The sequence below is a fragment of the Balaenoptera acutorostrata genome, chromosome 3, assembly GCF_949987535.1.
Source record: "Balaenoptera acutorostrata chromosome 3, mBalAcu1.1, whole genome shotgun sequence".
NCBI classification, from domain to species: Eukaryota; Metazoa; Chordata; class Mammalia; order Artiodactyla; family Balaenopteridae; genus Balaenoptera; species Balaenoptera acutorostrata.
In genome coordinates this window covers 78,038,129-78,058,523 of record NC_080066.1, presented here as the reverse complement: position 1 = coordinate 78,058,523, position 20,395 = coordinate 78,038,129, and the positions used below count along the sequence as shown (strand labels likewise).

At 39.1% G+C, this 20,395-nt stretch overlaps 1 protein-coding gene across 9 annotated transcripts in view; it reads right to left on the bottom strand.

The window, feature by feature from the left end:
• Positions 1-5,859, bottom strand: part of SLTM (SAFB like transcription modulator) — a 45,012-nt gene extending 39,153 nt beyond the window's left edge. For 5 of the 9 annotated variants that reach the window (XM_057543798.1, XM_057543797.1, XM_057543800.1 and 2 more), the window contains exons 1-2: positions 5,572-5,854; positions 4,528-4,615 (exon numbers count right to left, since the gene is read on the bottom strand). In XM_057543798.1, the coding sequence (XP_057399781.1) occupies positions 4,528-4,615; positions 5,572-5,733 (250 nt within the window). In that variant the 5' untranslated portion in view covers positions 5,734-5,854. Of the gene's footprint in view, positions 1-4,527; positions 4,616-5,571 lie in introns of all 9 variants that reach the window. The other 4 variants (XM_007165944.3, XM_007165945.3, XM_057543801.1 and 1 more) reach the window with 3 other exon arrangements.
• Positions 5,860-20,395: the final 14,536 nt, after the last annotated feature.

Below are 20,395 nucleotides of genomic sequence, written 5' to 3'. Positions count from 1 at the left end.
ATGATTCACGTACTCTAAAAGTAAGTACATTTCACAATCAGTGTTTAAGGAGAAGCCACTAGTGCTGTTGAGAAAAGCACCTTAAAAAGAAAAACTGTTTGGAAAATAGTAAAGACTATTAATCTCTGATAGACTGCTGCCTACAAAAAAATATGCAATTTGGGCTTCCCTGGTGGCGCAGTGGTTGAGAATCTGCCTGCCAATGCAGGGGACACGGGTTCGAGCCCTGGTCTGGGAAGATCCCACATGCCGCGGAGCAACTAGGCCCGTGAGCCACAACTACTGAGCCTGCGCGTCTGGAGCCTGTGCTCCGCAACAAGAGAGGCCGCGACAGTGAGAGGCCCGCGCACCGCGATGAAGAGTGGCCCCCACTTGTCGCAACTGGAGAAAGCCCTCGCACAGAAACGAAGACCGAACACAGCCATAAATAAATAAATAAACAAATACTTTAAAAAAAAATGCAATTAAAATAAGCACCAAAAGAAATATTTTTAAAAGCAGTTGTTAAGAAAGTCATCATATGGCCCTCAGTATTCATTCAACAAACCTGTTATGTGCCAAGCAATATGCAGGCATTACAGAGACTAATGTAAATAAAAGACTATGTCCTCACCCCCACAAAGCTTCTAGCCCAGTGGGTACCCAAAAAAGATTTATGACAATTTTGTCCCCAAAATGCTTCTCAATGCCACAGTTCTGATTAAAGTTTCCTTAACATCCAAACACACAACAGTTTAAAAAAAAAGCAAGCATTACAGTGCACTATGATACTAAATTACATGAAATTCATTTTATGTGGTTGATTACTATATTCTTATTTGGCATACAAATTTTAGAAAGCTTTACACAGTAAACATGTAATTAATTATACTGAGTGTAGTACTTTCCACACATAATCAGGCATTATGTTTGGATAAATCTGTAACCCAAAAATATACTTGTTTCTATAGTGGGAACAAAACAGATTTTATATAGCAGTTTGAATCTTTTTTAAACCTGCAAGTATTGTTAAGTGAGTTTCAATTCGGTAAGTACTGATTACATATACTTCTGAATATTGCACTGATTAACTACTTAAAGTAACTTTTGCTGAAGTTTAGAGGTGACTCGAAAGGCTGAATATCCAAAAGAATGATATGCTATTTACAGGTGAACCGAAAGAAAGTTTACATCTATAATCTCTAAAAGAAGCTAATGAGGAGTTAGCTCTACCTGTTTAACCGCTTTCTTAACACACACCCAAATGACAGTAACTCTCACTGGTGAAGCACTCTTCTAGGTTACTTATTAAAAATTTCATAGCAAAGAGAATGTGAAAAGACTCAGAAGTGAGAACCAATCTAAGCTTAAAACTTCACCCCACTAACTCTATGCAAATAGATTTTACAAATATGTTAACCATAAATATTAGGACCCGCTATAACATTATCAACATTTGTTACAAGTTTGTGAGTTTGTGCTTGTAATAACAGCATTTTAAAAAATGTTCTACAATATATTTAAGAATGCAGACTCCTTTTCCTCTAATCTGTCAAAACATAATCATTTTAACACAAAAAAATTGTTTGAGAAATAGTGACCCTGCACTTATAAGAGAACAAACTTAATATTTCACCTAAGTAACTTTTCAAGACCCATGAAGCTTCTCTTGCCTTATCATTCAACATCATTTAATTTTATTGCTACATTAAGCCACATCATCATAAGAATTATTTATTTTGCCTAACAAGCTGTTAAACGTGGTGTCTTACTGTTGTCTACCTGTCTGCCTCTAAGTAATCCCTTTCTTTATTCTTATCCTTTTTCTAGTATTCCCAGCTAAAGATATCCATACTGACTGAGGACCTATGAGTTTTCCTGTTCCTTCCTTATACATCTATTTTAGCTAAAAAAAGAATTTTTCTTCTGGCTCCTAGCTACATATAATTATTAAATTTCAGAATTAAGAGACCCTTACAGATGGTCTAGTAAATTTTCCAATTTTACAAAAAGGAAGTATACCCATTGAAGGAAAAGTAGTATGACCAAGATGCAATTACTTTCAAGATAGATACTGTCAAGTGAAATAAGATGTGACAAAAAGAACATCATATTACAATACTATTTAATTTCTTGAATCCTTAGTTTAAAAAATCTGTTAGGGCTTCCCTGGTGGCGCAGTGGTTGAGAGTCTGCCTGCTAATGCAGGGGACGCGGGTTCGAGCCCTGGTCTGGGAGGATCCCACATGCCGCGGAGCGGCTGGGCCCGTGAGCCACAACTGCTGAGCCTGCGCGTCTGGAGCCTGTGCCCCGCAACGGGAGGGGCCGCGATGGAGAAAGGCCCGCGCACCGCGATGAAGAGTGGCCCCCGCTTGCCGCAACTGGAGAAAGCCCTCGCACGAACCGAAGACCCAACACAGCCAAAAATAAAAATAAAGAAAGAAAGAAAGAAAGAAAGAATAAAGTTAAAAAAAAAAAAAATCTGTTAATTATTATTTTTAAAAGTTTCCTTATTCAAATTTGATGTCTAAAAATTATTTTTAAACTTAATTTAAAATTTAAAATAATCTTACTTATAAGCATCTTAACTGTAAATTAATTCAAACTAGGTTCTTAGTTTGGGATTTACATTATGTTCTTTCTCATTCACAGGATTTTCAGAACAATGATAAATGGAACTCAAGGAGACAAGAGCTATTTATCACACATGCCCCAGAATGAGTCTCATGAAGTACTCAGTTGTAGTGTGCTGCAGACAGACAATTAATGTTACGACTCCTGACTAAATACTACAAGATACCTTAACATCAGAGTTATGGAAAAATTCAATTTCAAGTATCCTTATAATCCATATAAGAGGAAAAAATTAACATACTTATTATATATATATATATACACACACACACATACATACATACACATATACATATGTATACTGAAAAACTTCTTAAAATGGTATATTGCTGAATTTATTGCTAAAGGTAGGATGAGTGAAGTTCCTAATGACTGAAAAAGAAAGGGATACACAGAGAAATTAAAAATAGGTGAGAATGAATAAATCAAATGAGATTTACTTTACATGCTAAAATCAGTAATCAGCTTAAATAATTTGGGACTATGATTAATACATAACATCTATCAAACTACCATAATATGCTAAATAAATGACATGAATCAAAATCATTATAAGAAATCACAATAAGAAACATGGTTAATTCCTGATGTACTTATTTCTGAATTTTTTACGCTTCCTCATTTTGAAATTGCCTCTGGGTTTGTCAGCAGAGGCTTCTCAACACAAGCTTCTCTAACACAGGGAAATGTATCCCTCAAAGTGATACACTGAGTTAAGAATTACATTAAAAGCCACAGATCTTCAAGATAACTTTGTTACTCCTCTAAACACCATTTCTACCTCTGCCATTCCCATCCCATCCAGAAAATGCTTCTTTGCCCTTTTCAATTTCCTTTGGCACAAATAGGGCACTCTTGCAAACCTACAAAAACTCTCAGTGAGACGGCATCAAGATGTGCCTGGTCCCAATACTCATGCAGATTGCTTAAGATCAAACCTGACTATTTCCTTCTTTTCAAGGTTAATCCATTCAACCATTTTACTCTAGTTCAATCAATCTGGTCTACAGCAGAGAGTAGCATTTAGGATCACTTAAAGCAGTAAAGAGTGTTAGGTTTTTAAAATGCAGCTGCATGGAACTTGTATGTAGGTACCAGGTTCCAGATACCCACATCATGCCCACCCTCTGACACTGTCCTTATCAGGAGAGAAATCCGTAATTATTCAAGTAAGTATTTCACTTACCAGAACCTTTTAAATATATCTAAGTCCCATTTATATTGTTAAAATGTTAATTTAAAACCACCTTTACCTATTCATTAAATCACCATATCCTAGAAATATATTCTGGCCTACTTTAAAAGTTACAAAATCAAAATCATTAACATATCCCTATAACTTAAAACTTTTTATTTTTAAGCTAATTAGTCATGGATTTTTTCCCCCTACCTTGTTAGTATGATTGGTAAGGTCTTTTTGAATTTCACTGAAAATTAGAATGTTTAATGGCATAAATGCAAATTAAGTTCACCAAGTCAAACAAAATACTAAACACAAAGGTTATAAAATTTTAATATACTAGAGAAAACAGCAAGGAGCCAAGGTGAAAGATTTGGTAGGAATTCCATCAATACTCTGCCAATTGTGGGGCAAGGTAGACATGTATTAAACCGTATTTTATTCTTTAGGTCTTCACACTATGAAGGAAGAAATATTATGAAACTTGACTTTGTAATTTTTTCAGGAGCAAGAAAGAACTGGTCTCACTTTCAGGTCAGCTTCAGCCAAATCTTAAGGGCTACTAGTCACCCAAAGCCTGGCAACAGTAACTTTTCTTCCTTGACCCAACAAGGCAGAGTGCCAGAGGGAAATAGCAAAGAGTAGCACTATATAAACAGGGCAAGTGGCACAAGAGCAGAGGCAAGTTATATAACCAAAATATATTTTAAAATATGTTTATAACTCGTAACAACCTTTGCCTTTGGTTGGTTTCTTGTTTGGAGTATCAGTTGAAACAGTTAATTCAATATTATCTGGATCGCCTCCTTCCTCTTCAATAGCCTACATTAGAAAGAGAAGTTAATATGCTACACAGTCTATCTAAACTTATTTTAAAAAACGAAATGAAAAAAAAAATTAGCAAACCTCAAGCCTCAAGACATTAGAATTGCCAGTCATTTCATAAACCAACTTCACAAAGGAGCAATTAAACTACACGAGAGAAACTTTCAGGAGGAAATATCATTAGGTATCAAAATCACATGAAGTTTTACATATTACCCAGTCGAGAAAACTAACTGATTCATATTATCATACTGAACAAAAGTCTAAATATTCTCGATTGCAGAAAAGTTGCTAGCTACGAAAGTAAAGAACTAAAAGGAGCTTTCCTAATTTCTATAGTACAAACTTATTTCTCCTCTACTACAATTCCAACGCTCACTCAAACCAGAAAGATAATCAGGGAAGAAAAAGAAGATTATTGCGCTATTGCAAAAACTGAAAACCCAGCGGAAAACAAACCCTTTCTCTTACCCACCCATCAACTCCCACTACCAATTACCCCCAATATGGAGAGGAAACGGTTGGACACAATTAAACGGTAACTTCGCAGAAGTCACCAAAGTAACCAGTCCCTACGAGGCCAAGAAATGCACGCGCTCACCATCGCTAAAGGCTGGGGACCGAGCGCCTCCCGGGTCTCCACGATCGCCCTTGGGAGGCCGCGCCGGCCGTCCGCAGCCTGGCAGGGACGTCCCGGGGGAGGCAGGAGTGCGCTCGGCTGCGACGGCCGGTCCCGGGAGGCTCGCGGGCCCCTCGCAGGCCCGGCCCGGCGCGCGGGGGCGGGGGCGCCGCGAGAGGGTCCTCGCCCTCCCGCGCGCGCGGGCGCCGCCCGGGGCCTCCCCACCTCGCGGCCCCGCGGGCCCCGGCGGCTGCGAGCAGCCGGGGGCTGCGGCGGAAGTGGGGGCTCCGAGGCGCGGCCTAAGCTCGCCTTCCCGGACCTAGCCGGGCCTCACCTGCTTGAGTCGGGAAACGAGCACAGTCTTGACTCCGGTGATGTCCAGGTTCCGCCGTTTCAGCTCGGACTTGAGATCGATGACCCGCAGATCGGTGATCTTTTTACCTTCCGCCTGACCTGAGGCGGCCGAGGCTGCCACAGCACCGGTAGCGGCAGCCATTTTAGAAGAACAGCGCGCTGCCTAGGCAGCGAGTGATCTGCAGGGCGGCGGCAGCAGCTCCAACTTCAACTCAGGCCTCGCCGGCCGCCGGCGCCGCACAGCGCTGCGCACAATGAGCCACTAGCCCCGCCCCCGTCCGCCACCCCGGCGCAACCTGCAGCTTCAACCAGCACCCGGATGAGGGGCGCGCGTGCGCACTGGCGGGAGGCGGGGGATGGCGCCCAGCGCGCGCTGCGGGGTCGGCCGCTGCCACCTGGGCGGTGCGACCCCCCCCCCCGGCCCTCACCTTGCGTGGACTGGGAGGTCAGGCGCGTTCAGCCGCACCAACGTCCGCCGTGCTGCCGTTCCCCACCGCTTCGTTAGCCATTTTCTGGAAGTGTCTCGAGTCTTGAGCAACAGCAGTGCGCTAGGCACTCTCGGCATAGATAGTGCGCGCGTCACTCAACACAAGCCAAGGGGCGTGTGCGCGCCCTAAACCTCTTCCAGGGAAATATTTTATCGGTTCTGCTGAATAATCGAAAAAATGTGGCCGCTGTGCACGAACTAACTAGGTTCCCCGAGTTCCGTTCAAAGGCCGGAAAGAAACTCTGGAGCGGTTAATATAAAGAGTATAAAGGGTTATAATAATATAATAGGGCTGGCGTGTGTGACAAGTCCCACTAGCCGTCTCGGGAAAACATGCCTTTGCTCAAGAGGCTTAGTCTATTCTAGGGCTGCCCATCTCACTGAAAAAGCAGGACAACTTCCCTTCTGCACTGGCCTCAGTTTGCCATCCTCTCCGGGGGTCTTGATGGCTCAACACAAAATTGATTGCTGAATAAGGAATTTAGTTTGTAAGTACTCGTTACCATTCTCATATACTGTGTTCACTGTTTTGTCCCCCTCAAAATTTAGGATTCCAAGAACAATGACAATCCTTTTAGGCGGGACTAGCCTGTACAAGTGAGTAACTTTAGGCACTATTATTAATCGTCAAAGCATAAGCATTTATGGAATACAACCATTCTATAAATTCCATGAATAGAGTATGACACGCAACTCTTACTGGCATTTCCTGGTTTTAAACTTGATGAGGTCTGTGTCACTTTAGGTTGCTTTTCTCATTAACTAATTAGAGCAAAAAGAGAAAAACTGGATATTATAAAATAATACCCGCCAGTTAGGTAGTTTTTTTATGGTTTATAATGCACTTTGACATGCAATAACCCCTTAATCTTTCTGCATTCTCTGAGGTAAATCTCTGCAAGCCTTAGATTAAATGGCTTGTCCGTGTTCACATAGCTGGTATGTGGCTGAACTGGTGCTCAAATCTGGTCTCCTGATCCCAAACCCACCTCTGCCTCTATTACAAGTTGATTCATAGCCATAGAATATTAGAACTCAAAGGATCTTTAGAAATCTTCTGGCTCATTCCTCTCTCTCTCTCTCTCTTTAATAGATGAAGATTTTAAGATTTTTACCTAGGGATCCCACAATTAGTTACTGACCAAACTGGCACTAAACCTCAGTTCTCATGCCAGTGTCTTTTCCACCCTGCTCCCACCTTCTGTGGACACTTGTAAAGAGGGGTTATATTAACCCAAAGCTAATGTTATATGTAAAATGAATGAGTTTTGTTCTTTAAAAAAAATCTAGTAATGGAGTTATCTTAAAATGGAGACCTGTACCTTCTGATCTGATGCACCGAAGGACACATCACCTGCCAAATTGCCAAGAATGTTTAACCTAAATCTCATCATGAGAAAACAATCAGACAAATCTAATTGTAGGACACTGCACAAAATAACTGCTCTGGGGACTTCCCTGGTGGCACAGTGGTTAAGACTCCGTGCTCCCAATGCAGGGGGCCCGGGTTCCATCCCTGGCCAGGGAACTAGATCCCCCATGCATGCCGCAACTAAGAGTTCACATGCCACAACTAAGGAGCTGGTGAGGGGCAACTAAGACCCGGTGCCACCAAATAAATAAATAAAAGTAATATCTAAAACAACAACAACAACAAACTGCTCTGGACTCTTAAACAAAGCAGTGCAGATGTCTGTTGGTATCAGTGCAGGACTGGTTCCAGGAACCCCTCAGATACCAAAATCTGCAGATGCTCAAGTCCCTTATATAAAACAGTGTAGCATTTGCATATTACCTATGTACATCCTCCTGCATATTTAAAATCATCTCTAAATTACTTATAATACCAAATAAAATGTAAATGTTGTGTAAATAATTGTAAACACGATGCAAGTGCTATGTAAACAGTTACCAGTACGTGGCAAATTCAAGTTTTGCTTTTTGGAAATTTCTGGAATTGGGGGGAATATTTTTGATCCACAATTGGTTGAATCCATGGATGGTTGAATGCATAGCTATGGAGGTTCCAACTATATCATGAAAGTAAAAGTAGTAGAGCAGTTCTAGAATACAGATATATGATAACTAAACTTTATGTGTGACTGTTGTTTGGAACCTGGATCAAAGAATGAAAAAGCGGCTTAAATGGACAATTGGGAAATTTGAGGCAATTGGGAAATGTGGCTTTGTATTAGATTGTGTTATGGTACCAATGTTAAATATCTGGAGTGTTATATCATGGTTATGTAGAATGTCCTAGTTCTTAGGAGATATTTGCTGAGGTTCTTAGAAGTGAAGTGTCATTCTGTCTGCAATTTACTTTCAAATGGGAAAGAGAGACAGAGAGTGCAGCATGAGAAAGAGAAAGAGAACATACAAATGTGGCAATTAGTTACAATAAAATAAGTGTGGCAAGAGGTTAATAATTGGGGAGACAAATGTGACAAAATTAGGCAAAATTAACAATTAGGAAATCTAGATGAAACGCATAAGGTTGTGCACTGTATACAGTTTAAATTTTTTATAGGTTTGAAGTTATTCAAATTAAGTTGGGGGAAAACCCACACATAAATCTAACTTTTTGTAAAAGAGAAAAAATAAAATGGACACAATATATTTTTTCACTTTTAACGTGTAGGATATTTAATTTTGTCATTTAACCTATGATTCTTGTTTTTTGGAATTATCTAAATAATCCACCTTTAAATGAATCTTTTTTAGTACAATATTTTTTTCCTGTTTTCATCTTTTAGTGAAATATATTTAGGTGAAGAAACACGATGCACTTATTTCTACATCAAGAACACTGCTAGAAAATTGACAAAAAAAAATTTTTATTGAAGTATAGTTGATTTACAATGTTGTGTTAGTTTCAGGTGTACAGAAAAGTGAATCTATTATACATATACATATATCCACTGATAACTTATATTTTATGTATAAAGCCTCTTGCCATTTATTATTTCTTCACTCAATATTTTATTGTTTTTTCAGATGTTAACATCAACTTTATTCATGTTCATCCAAACCAAGAAAGATTCAAAATGACTTTCAAAATAGGAAAGTATGCAACCAATCTGTGCTACAACCACATGATGAGATACTATTTAATAATAACAAAAAATAACTTTCAAGCCACTTAAGACACAGAAGTAACTTAAATGCATATGGCTAAGTAAAGAAGCCACTCTGAATAAGATTTCATATTATGTCATCTGATTTATATTACATTCTGAAAAGGACAAAATTATACAGACGTTAAAAAGATCAGGGTTGCCAGGGTTCCATGGGGGTCCAGGGTGCTGAATAGGTGGTGAATGTATGATAACTTTTTTTTCCCACATCTTTATTGGTATTGGAGTATAATTGCTTTACAGTGTTGTGTTAGTTTCTGCTGTATAACAAAGTGAATCAGCTATATGTATACATATATCCCCATATCCCCTCCCTCTTGCATCTCCCTCCCACCCTCCCTATCCCACCCCTGTAGGTGGTCACAAAGTACTGAGCTGATCTCCCTGTGCTATGCAGCTGCTTCCCACTAGCTATTTACATTTGGTAATGTATATATGTCAATGCTACTCTCTCACTTCGTCCCAGCTTACCCTTCCCCCTCCCCACGTCCTCAAGTCCATTCTCTGCGTCTGCATCTTTATTCCTGTCCTCACCCTAGGTTCATCAGAACCTTTTTTTTTTTTTTTACATTCCATATATCCATATATATGTGTAAGCGTACGGTATTTGTTTTTCTCTTTCTGACTTACTTCACTCTGTATGACAGACTCTAGGTCCATCCACCTCACTACAAATAACTCAATTTCGTTTCTTTTCATGGCTGAGTAATATTCCATTGTATATATGTGCCACATCTTCTTTATCCATTCATCTGTCGATGGACACTTAGGTTGCTTCCATGTCCTAGCTACTGTAAATAGTGTTGGCTGCAATGAACATTGTGGTACATGACTCCTTTTGAATTATGGTTTTCTCAGGGTATATGCCCAGTAGTGGGATTGCTGAGTCATATGGTAGTTCTATTTTTAGTTTTTTAAAGAACCACCATACTGTTCTCCATAGAGACTGTATCAATTTACATTCCCACCAGCAGTGCAAGAGGGTTCCCTTTTCTCCACACCCTCTCCAGCATTTATTGTTTGTAGATTTTTTGATGATGGCCATTCTGACCTGTGTGAGATGATACCTCATTGTAGTTTTGATTTGCATTTCTCTAATGATTAGTGATGTTGAGCATGCTTTCATGTGTTTGTTGTCCATCTGTATATCTTCTTTGGAGAAATGTCTATTCAGGTCTCCTGCTCATTTTTGGATTGGGTTGTTTGTTTTTTTGATACTGAGCTGCATGAGCTGCCCTTGTATATTTTAGAGATTAATCCTTTGTCGGTTGCTTCATTTGCAAATATTTTCTCCCATTCTGAGGGCTGTCTTTTCGTCTTCTTTATGGTTTCCTTGCTGTGCAAAAGCTTTTAAGTTTTATTAGGTCCCATTTGTTTATTTTTGTTTTTATTTCCATTTCTCTAGGAGGTGGGTCAAAAAGGATCTTGCTGTGATTTATGTCATAGAGTGTTCTGCCTATGTTTTCCTCTAAGAATTTTATAGTGTCTGGCCTTACATTTAGGTCTTTAATCCGTTTTGAGTTAATTTTCGTGTATAGTTTTAGGGTGTGTTCTAACTTCATTCCTTTACATGTAGCTGTCCAGTTTTCCCAGCACCATGTATTGGAGAGGCTGTGTTTTCTCCATTGTATATTCTTAACTCGTTTATCAAAGATAAGGTGACCATACGTGCATGGGTTTATCTCTGGGCTTTCTATCCTGTTCCATTGATCTATATTTCTGTTTTTGTGCCAGTACCATACTGTCTTGGTTACTGTAGCTTTGTAATATAGGCTGCAGTCTGGGAGCCTGATTCCTCCAGCTCCTGTTTTCATTCTCAAGATTGCTTTGGCTGTTCAGGGTCTTTTGTGTTTCCATACAAATCGTGAAATTTTTTGTTCTAGTTCTGTGAAAAATGCCATTGGTAGTTTGATAGAGATTGCATTGAATCTGCAGATCGCTTTGGGTAGTAGAGTCATTTTCACAATGTTGATTCTTCCAATCCAAGAACATGGTATATCTCTCCATCTGTTGGTATCATCTTTAATTTCTTTCATCAGTGTCTTATAGTTTTCTACATACAGGTCTTTTGTTGCCTTAGGTAGGTTTATTCCAAGCTATTTTATTCTTTTTGTTGCAATGGTAAATGGGAGTGTTTCCTTAATTTCTCTTTCAGATTTTTCATCATTAGTGTATAGGAATGCAAGAGACTTCTGTGCATTAATTCTGTATCCTGCTACTTTACCAAATTCATCAATTAGCTCTAGTAGTTCTCTGGTAGCATCTTTAGGATTCTCTATGTATAGTATCACATCATCTGCAAACAGTGACAGCTTTACTTCTTCTTTTCTGATTTGGATTCCTTTTATTTCTTTTTCTTCTCTGATTGCTGTGGCTAAAACTTCCAAAACTATGTTGAATAATAGTGGTGAGAGTGGGCAACCTTGTCTTGTTCCTGACCTTAGAGAAAATGGCTTCAGTTTTTCACCATTGAGAACGATGTTGGCTGTGGGTTTGTCATATATGGCCTTTATTATGTTGAAGTAAGTTCCCTCTAGGCTTACTTTCTGGAGAGTTTTTATCATAAATGGGTGTTGAATTTTGTTGAAATCTTTTTCTGCATCTATTGAGATGATCATATGGTTTTTATCCTTGAATTTGTTAATATGGTGTATCACATTGATTGATTTGCGTATACTGAAGAATCCTTGCATTCCTGGGATAAACCCCACTTGATCATGCTTTATGATCCTTAATGTGCTGTTGGATTCTGTTTGCTAGTATTTTGTTGTGGATTTTTGCATCTATGTTCATCAGTGATATTGGCCTGCAGTTTTCTTTTTTTGTGACATCTTTGTCTGGATTTGTTATCAGGGTGATGGTGGCCTCATAGAATGAGTTTGGGAGTGTTCCTCCCTCTGCTATATTTTGGAAGAGTTTGAGAAGGATAGGTGTTAGCTCTTCTCTAAATGTTTGATAGAATTCGCCTGTGAAGCCATCTGGTCCTGGGCTTTTGTTTGTTGGAAGATTTTTAATCACAGTTTCAATTTCAGTGCTTGTGATTGGTCTGTTTATATTTTCTATTTCTTCCTGGTTCAGTCTCATAAGGTTGTGCTTTTCTAAAAATTTGTCCATTTCTTCCAGGTTTTCCATTTTATTGTCATAGAGTTGCTTGTAGTAATCGCTTATGCTCCTTTGTATTTCTGCAGTGTCAGTTGTTACTTCACCTTTTTCATTTCTAATTTTATTGATTTGAGTCCTCTCCCTCTTTTTCTTGATGAGTCTGGCTAATGGTTTATCAATTTTGTTTATCTTTTCAAGGAACCAGCTTTTAGTTTTATTGATCTTTGCTATTGTTTCCTTCATTTCTTTTTCATTTATTTCTGGTCTAATCTTTATGGCTTCTTTCCTTCTGCTAACTTTGGGGTTTTTTTTTTTCTTCTTTCTCTAATTGCTTTAGGTGTAAGATTAGGTTGTTTATTTGAGATTTTTCTTGTTTCCTGAGGTAGGATTGTATTGCTATAAACTTCCCTCTTCAAACTGCTTTTGCTGCATCCCATAGGTTTTGAATCATCGTGTTTTCATTGTCATTTGTTTCTAGGTATTTTTTTATTTCCTCTTTGATTTCTTCAGTGATTTCTTGGTTATTTAGTAGCATATTGTTTAGCCTCCATGTGTTTTTATTTTTATAGTTTTTTCCCTGTAATTGATATCTAGTCTCATAGCACTGTGGTTGGAAAAGATACTTGATACAATTTCAATTTTCTTTTCTTTTCTTTTTTTTAAATTTTTATTTATTTATTTATTTTTATTTATTTATGGCTGTGTCGGGTCTTCGTTTCTGTGTGAGGGCTTTCTCTAGTTGCGGCAAGTGGGGGCCACTCTTCATCGCGGTGCGCGGGCCTCTCATTATCGCGGCCTCTCTTGTTGCGGAGCACGGGCTCCAGACGCGCAGGCTCAGTAGTTGTGGCTCACGGGCCCAGTTGCTCCGCGGCATGTGGGAGCTTCCAAGACCAGGGCTCGAACCCGTGTCCCCTGCATTGGCAGGCAGATTCTCAACCACTGCGCCACCAGGGAAGCCCTCAATTTTCTTAAATTTACCAAGGCTTGATTTGTGACCCAAGGTATGATCTATCCTGGAGAATGTTCCATGATCACTTGAGAAGAAAGTGTATTCTGTTGTTTGGGGATGGAATGTCCTAGCAATATCAATTAAGTCCATCTTGTCTAATGAGTCATTTAAATCTTGTGTTTCCTTATTTATTTTCATTTTGGATGATCTGTCCATTGGTAAAAGTGGGGTGTTAAAGTCCCCTACAATTACTGTGTTACTGTCTATTTCCCCTTTTATGGCTGTTAGCATTTGCCTTATGTATTGAGGTGCTCCTATGGTGGGTGCATAAATATTTACAATTGTTCTATCTTCTTCTTGGATTGATCCCTTGATCATTATGTAGTGTCCTTCTTTGTCTCTTGTAATAGTCTTTATTTTAATGTCTGTTTTGTCTGATATGAGAATTGCTACTCCAGATTTCTTTTGATTGCCATTTGCATGGAATATCTTTTTCCATCCCCTCACTTTCAGTCTGTGTGTGTCCCTAGGTCTGAATTGGGTCTCTTGTAGACAGCATATATATGGGTCTTATTTTTGTATCCATTCAGCCAGTCTATGTCTTTTGGTTGGAGCATTTAATCCATTTACATTTAAGGTAATTATCAATATGTATGTTCCTATTACCATTTCCTTAATTGTTTTGGGTTTGTTTTTGTAGGTCTTTTCCTTGTCTTGTGTTTCTTGCCTAGAAAAGTTCCTTTAGCGTTTGTTGTAAAGCTGGTGTGGTGGTGCTGAATTCTCTTAGCTTTTGCTTGTCTGTAAAGGTTTTAATTTCTCTGTCAAATCTGAATGAGATCCTTGTTGGGTAGAGTAATATTGGTTGTATGTTTTTCCCTTTCATCACTTTAAATATGTCCTGCCCCTCCCTTCTGGCTTGCAGAGTTTCTGCTGAAAGATCAGCTGTTAACCTTATGGGGAGTCTCTTGTATGTTATTTGTTGCTTTTCCCTTGCTGCTTTTAATATTTTTTCTTTGTATTTAATTTTTGATAGTTTGATTAATATGTGTCTTGGCGTGTTTCTCCTTGGATTTATCCTGTTTGGGGCTCGCTGTGCTTCCTGGACTTGACTGACTACTTCCTATCCCATGTTAGGGAGGTTTTCAACTATAATCTCTTTAAATATTTTCTGAGACCCTTTCTTTTTCTCTTCTTCTTCTGGGACCCCTATAATTCTAATGTTGGTGCATTTAATGTTGTCCCAGAGGTCTCTGAGACTGTCCTCTATTCTTTTCACTGTTTTTTCTTTATTCTGCTCTGTGGTAGTTTTTTCCATTATTTTATCTTCCAGGTCACTTATCTGTTCTTCTGCCTCAGTTATTCTGCTATTGTTTCCTTCTAGAGAATTTTTAATTTCATTTATTGTGTTGTTCATCACTGTTTGTTTGCTCTTTAGTTCTTCTAAGTCCTTGTTGAACATTTCTTGTATTTTCTCCATTCTATTTCCAAGATTTTGGATTATCTCTACTATCATTACTATGAATTCTTTTTCAGGTAGATTGCCTATTTCCTCTTCATTTGTTTGGTCTGGTGGGTTTTTACCTTGCTGCTTCATCTGCTGCATATTTCTGTGTCTTCTCATTTTGTTTAACTTACTGTGTTTGGGTTCTCCATTTCACAGGCTGCAGGTTCATAGTTCCCATTGTTTTTGTTGTCTGCCCCTAGTGGGTGAGGTTGGTTCAGTGCCTTGTGTAGGCTTCATGGTGGAGGGGACTGGTGCCTGTGTTCTGGTGGGTGGGACTGGATCTTGTCTTTCTGGTGGGCAGGCCCACCTCCAGTGGTGTGTTTTGGGGTGTCTGTGAACTCAGCATGATTTTAGGCAGCCTCTCTGCTAATGGGTGGGGTTGTGTTCCTGTCTTGCTAGTTATTTGCCGTGGGGTGTCCAGCACTGGAGCTTGCTGGGCGTTGGGTCGAGATGGGTCTTAGCGTTGAGACGGCTATCTCTGGGAGGGCTCTCGCTGATTGATATTATGTGGGGCTGGGAGGTCTCTGGTGGTGCAGTGTCCTAAACTCAGCTCTCCCACTTCAGAGGCTCAGGCCTGACACCAGGCCGGGGCACCAGGACCTTGGGGTTCTGGTTCCAACATGACTCGGAAAGCGGGTCCCCAGCTCATTTTCCTGGAAGGTCCCAATATTGAGTATTTAGTGTATTCACATCCCACTCAAAGGATCTCCCTTTCCTCTGAGTTTGTGTTGGGATTTCTCCCCAGAAACATCCTCGAATCTCCCCACTCAGCGCTCAACCGGCTGAGGAAACTTCCTACTCATGATGGTTGGTCCCAAGCCTCTGCAGTCGCTCCCTCAGACATGGAATTCATTATGTTAATTTGTTTTTTATAAAAGCTCATCATTAAACAAATATCTATTGAATATTTACTACCTGCCAGGCATGCCAAGCTCTAGGAAGAAAATGATTACCTCATCTATATTGTTCATTTTGTGGGCTCCTAACACAGTGTAGACACTCAGTAAATACTGATTACCTGAAGGAAAACAGACTGGCCTGCACTTATGAGGCAAACTAAGACACAATCAATCTTAAAAACACATGTAAAATTGCAAATGTAGCTAGGGGAATGAAGGAGAAATACACAGTGTTCTGAGAGCCTATAATAGAAAAATTTAACCCTTATAGGGATAGATAGAATGATCCTTATTTTATGAAAGAGAAACCTGAGGTTCAAAAATGTCAATAAGTAGTTCAAGATCATAGAGTTAGTAAATGGAAGATCCAGGAGGATTCCAAACCTACTGCATTTTTTAAAATGTAACATCTTGTTTTCCATCAAAGTTTATTTGCATTCCCCAAAAGAGCTTTCTTCCTTTGTCCTAAAGCTAGGTCCCAATTTATACCATTCACTCCATTTTTCTGGAGACACCTTAGTCTCTTCTTACCATATTTGTGCCCAACATCTTTGTTCCTTACTCTTACTTTCAGGTAGGCTTTGAAATCTTTTATATCTTGAAATACCCTTGCTTGACCTCCATATTTACTGTTGGCAATAGTTCCATGATTGTATCCTTCTCCTAATGGAAAAGTGTATAGCTTCTGGTAATGACAGAGGAAGTAAATTAGATATGTGCTCCCTCTGAAGATAACAAAATGCTTGACCAAATACATAGTTCAAATCTTCTACGTACTTACTGATTTTCTTTCTGCTTGTTATATTATTTACCAAGAGAGGTGGGTTAAAAATTTCCCACCAAGAATGTGGATTTGTTGATTTTCTTTGTAGAACTGTCAAATGTTAATTTATATATTTTAAGGCTTTGTTATTAGGTGCATACAAAAGTTCAGTTGTTATATCTTCGTCATTATTAAATGAGCCTTTCATCTTTAGTGGGTTTTTCTCCCTTTAATACTATACCAGCTTTCTTGACGAGTGTTTACAAAGTTTTGCCTTCAGCCTTTTTTGTGTGTTCCTTAAATGTGCTTTTCTAACTAGCATATGATTGTTTTTGTTTTTGTTTTTGTTTTAATCGAGGCTGACAATCATCTCTTTTACCTGAAATATTTAATGCATTAACATTTAATATAATTACTCTGAGATTTGGATGTTTGTCAGGGTTCTCCAGAGAAATAGAACCAATAGGATATATAGAGAGACAGAGATAGAGATAGACATAGACATAGACATATATATATATATAGACTTGGCTCATATCGTTATGGAGGCTGAGAAGTCTCAAGATCTGCTATCTACAATCTGGACATGCATCTTCATGTCTTTTTTTAAAAAATGTATCCTACTTGGGCTTTGTTGAACTTCTTAAATCTATAGATCAAGAAGATTTCCTGATTTTACACCCAGGAAAGCCAGTGGCATAATTCCAATCCAAGTCCAAACACCTGAGAACCACTGGAGCCAGTGGTGTAAATCCAAGTCCACATGCAGAAGAAGACTGATGTCCCTGCTCAAACAGGCAGGCTTGATATGACGGTTAGCCCTCAGATTTGTTTCTCCTCAAAGATAATATTAGGAGAATATTATTATGACCTTGGATTAGGAAAAAAATTATTTATAATGACACAAAAAGCACCAACTGCAAAGGAAAATATTGATATATTTGACTACATTAAAATTAAGAATTTTGCTCATCAAAAGATACAATTGGGACTTCCCTGGTGACACAGTGGTTAAGAATCCACCTGCCAATTCAGGGGACACAGTTTCGAGCCCTGATCCGGGAAGATCCCACATGCCACAGGGCAAATAAGCCCATGTGCCACAACTACTGATCCTATGCTCTACAGCCCAGGAACCACAACTACTGAGCCTGCATGCGATAACTACTGAAGCCCACGCACTTAGAGCCCGTGCTCTGAAACAAGAGAACTCACTGCAATGAGAGGCCCGCACACTGCAACGACCCCACTCGCCACACTAGAGAAAGCCTGCGTGCAGCAACGAAGACCCAACACAACCATAAATAAATAAATTTATTTATTTATTTATTTTAAAAAACAGAAGATACAGTTAAGAGAGTTACAAAAATAGTACAGAGTTCCCATATACACTTCATCCAGTTTCTCCAGATGGTTACATCTTATGTAACTATACCACAATATCAGAATCAGGAAATTGATATTGGTACAATGCATGTGTATAATTCGATGCCATTTTGTCATACACAGGTTCATGTAACCACCACTACAATCAAGATACAGAACTATTCTATTACCACAAACATCTCCCTAGTGCTGCTACTTTAGTAGCACACCCACTCCTCTCCCCCACCCCCATCAGACCTAATCCCTGGCAACCACTTATCTATTCTTCATTTCTATAATTTATTTGAAGAATGTTACCGAAATAGAATCATTGAAATGGTCTTTTTTTTCTACACAGCATAAGTCCCTTGAGATCTAAGATGTTGCATATATCAATAGTTTGTTCCTTTTTATTCTTTTATATTATTTAGATTTCTTTTATTTAGTATTCCATTGTATGGAGGTACCACAGTTTGTTTACTCACTCACTTATTGAAAAAAAACCTTTTGGCCTTTAACTATCACAAATAAGCTGCTTTCTACACTTATGCAAAGATTTGTGTGTAGACTCCAGTCATTTTCCTGGGACAGATGCCCAGGAGTGTGAATGCTGTGTCAAAAATGAAAAGTTAATATCCCTAATTTGAAAAGAGCATCTAAAACTAGAGGAGAAAAAGGTATGTGGTAAGTATGTTTCATTTTTTAGTAAACTGTCACACTTTTCCAGTGTGGCTGTACGATTTTATATTACCACTAGCAATTTATGAGACAGCCAGCTCTTCCACATTCTTGCCAGTATTTGGTATTGTCACTTAAAAAATGTTAGCTGTTTTGGGCTTCCCTGGTGGCACAGTGGTTAAGAATCCGCCTGCCAACACAGGGGACACAGGTTCGAGCCCTGGTCCGGGAAGATCCCACATGCCGTGGAGCAACTAAGCCCATGCGTCACAACTACTGAGCCTGCGCTCTAGAGCCTGGGAGCCACAACTACAGAGCCCCTATACCTCAACTACTGAAGCCCGCGTGCCTAGAGCCCGTGCTCCGCAACAAGAGAAGCCACCACAGTGAGAAGCCCGCTCACCGCAACGAAGAGTAGCCCCGCTCGCCGCAACTAGAGAAAGCCCGTGCACAGCAATGAAGACCCAATGCAGCCAAAAATAATAAATAAATAAAATAAATACATTTTTTTTAAAAAGCTGTTTTAATAGGTATGTAGTGATGTCTCATCAAAATTGGGGGGTTTTAATAACCAAAGTGAATCCATTTCTAACACCAGGATGAATTCCAAATGGATTATTTTTTTATATAAATTTATTTATTTATTTATTTTTGGCTGCGTTGGGTCTTCGTTGCTATGAATAGGCTTTCTCTAGTTGTGGCAAGTGGGGACTACTCTTCATTGCAGTGTGCGGGCTTCTCATTGCAGTGGTTTCTCTTGTTGTGGAGCACTGGCTCTAGGCACGTGGGCTCTGTAGTTGTGGCTCACAGGCTCTAGAGTGCAGGCTCAGTAGTTGTGGCACACGGGCTTAGTTGCTCTGAGGCATGTGAGATCTTCCCGGACCAGGGATCGAACCCATGTCCCCTGCACTGGCAGGTGGGTTCTTAACCACTGCGCCACCAGGGAAGTCCCTGGATTAGATATTTAAATATGAGATGAAATCATACTAGTCCTGGAAGTGAGTGTTGGGGAATTCCCAGTTGCTGGCAACCACTGACCTAACTGCTGTCACATTGGTTTGCCTTTTCCAACTTGTCATATAAATGGACTCATATACTATGAAACCTTTTAGTTTTGGCTTATTTTACATAGCTTAATGCTGTTGAGCTCCATCTATGTTCTTGCATGTATTATTACTTCCTTCTGTTTAATGGCTGAGCAGGATTCCATTATGTGGTTGTACCATAATTTGTTTATCCATGCACCAATTAATAGGCATTTGAGTTGTTTTGAATATTATGAATAAAGCTGCTGCTATAAACATTCACACACAGGTATTTGTGTAGACATATGTTTTCATTTTTCTTGAGTAGGTACCTAGAAATAGGTAATATGGTTTTTGTATATTTAACTTCCGGAGAAACCACCAAACTGTTTTCCAGATATGCCATTTTCCATCCCCACCAGCAATATCTGAGGGTTTCAGTTGCTCTAAATTCTTATATGCACTTAGTATGCTCAGTCTTTTTAAATTTTAACCATTCTAGTAGATACGTAGTGTCATTTTATTGTCATTTTAATTTACATTTCTCTAATGCCTAATAATTTTGCATATATTTTCATGTGCTTATTTGCCATCTGTATATATGGTGAAGTGTCTGTTCAAATCTTTTGCTCATTTTAAAAATTGGGTTCATTGGGACTTCCCTGGCGGTCCAGTAGTTAAGACTCCGTGTTTCCAATGCAAGGGGCTTGGGTTTGATCCCCGGCTGGGGAACTAAGATCCTGCGTGTGGAGCAGCCAAACAAATATAAAAATAAATAAATAAATAATAAATAAAATTAATAAAAATTGGGTTCATTGTCTTATTTTTTATTATGGTTTAAAGTTTTTTTTAATAGTATGCATATAAGTCCTCTTTTTTAAAAAAATATTTTTATTTA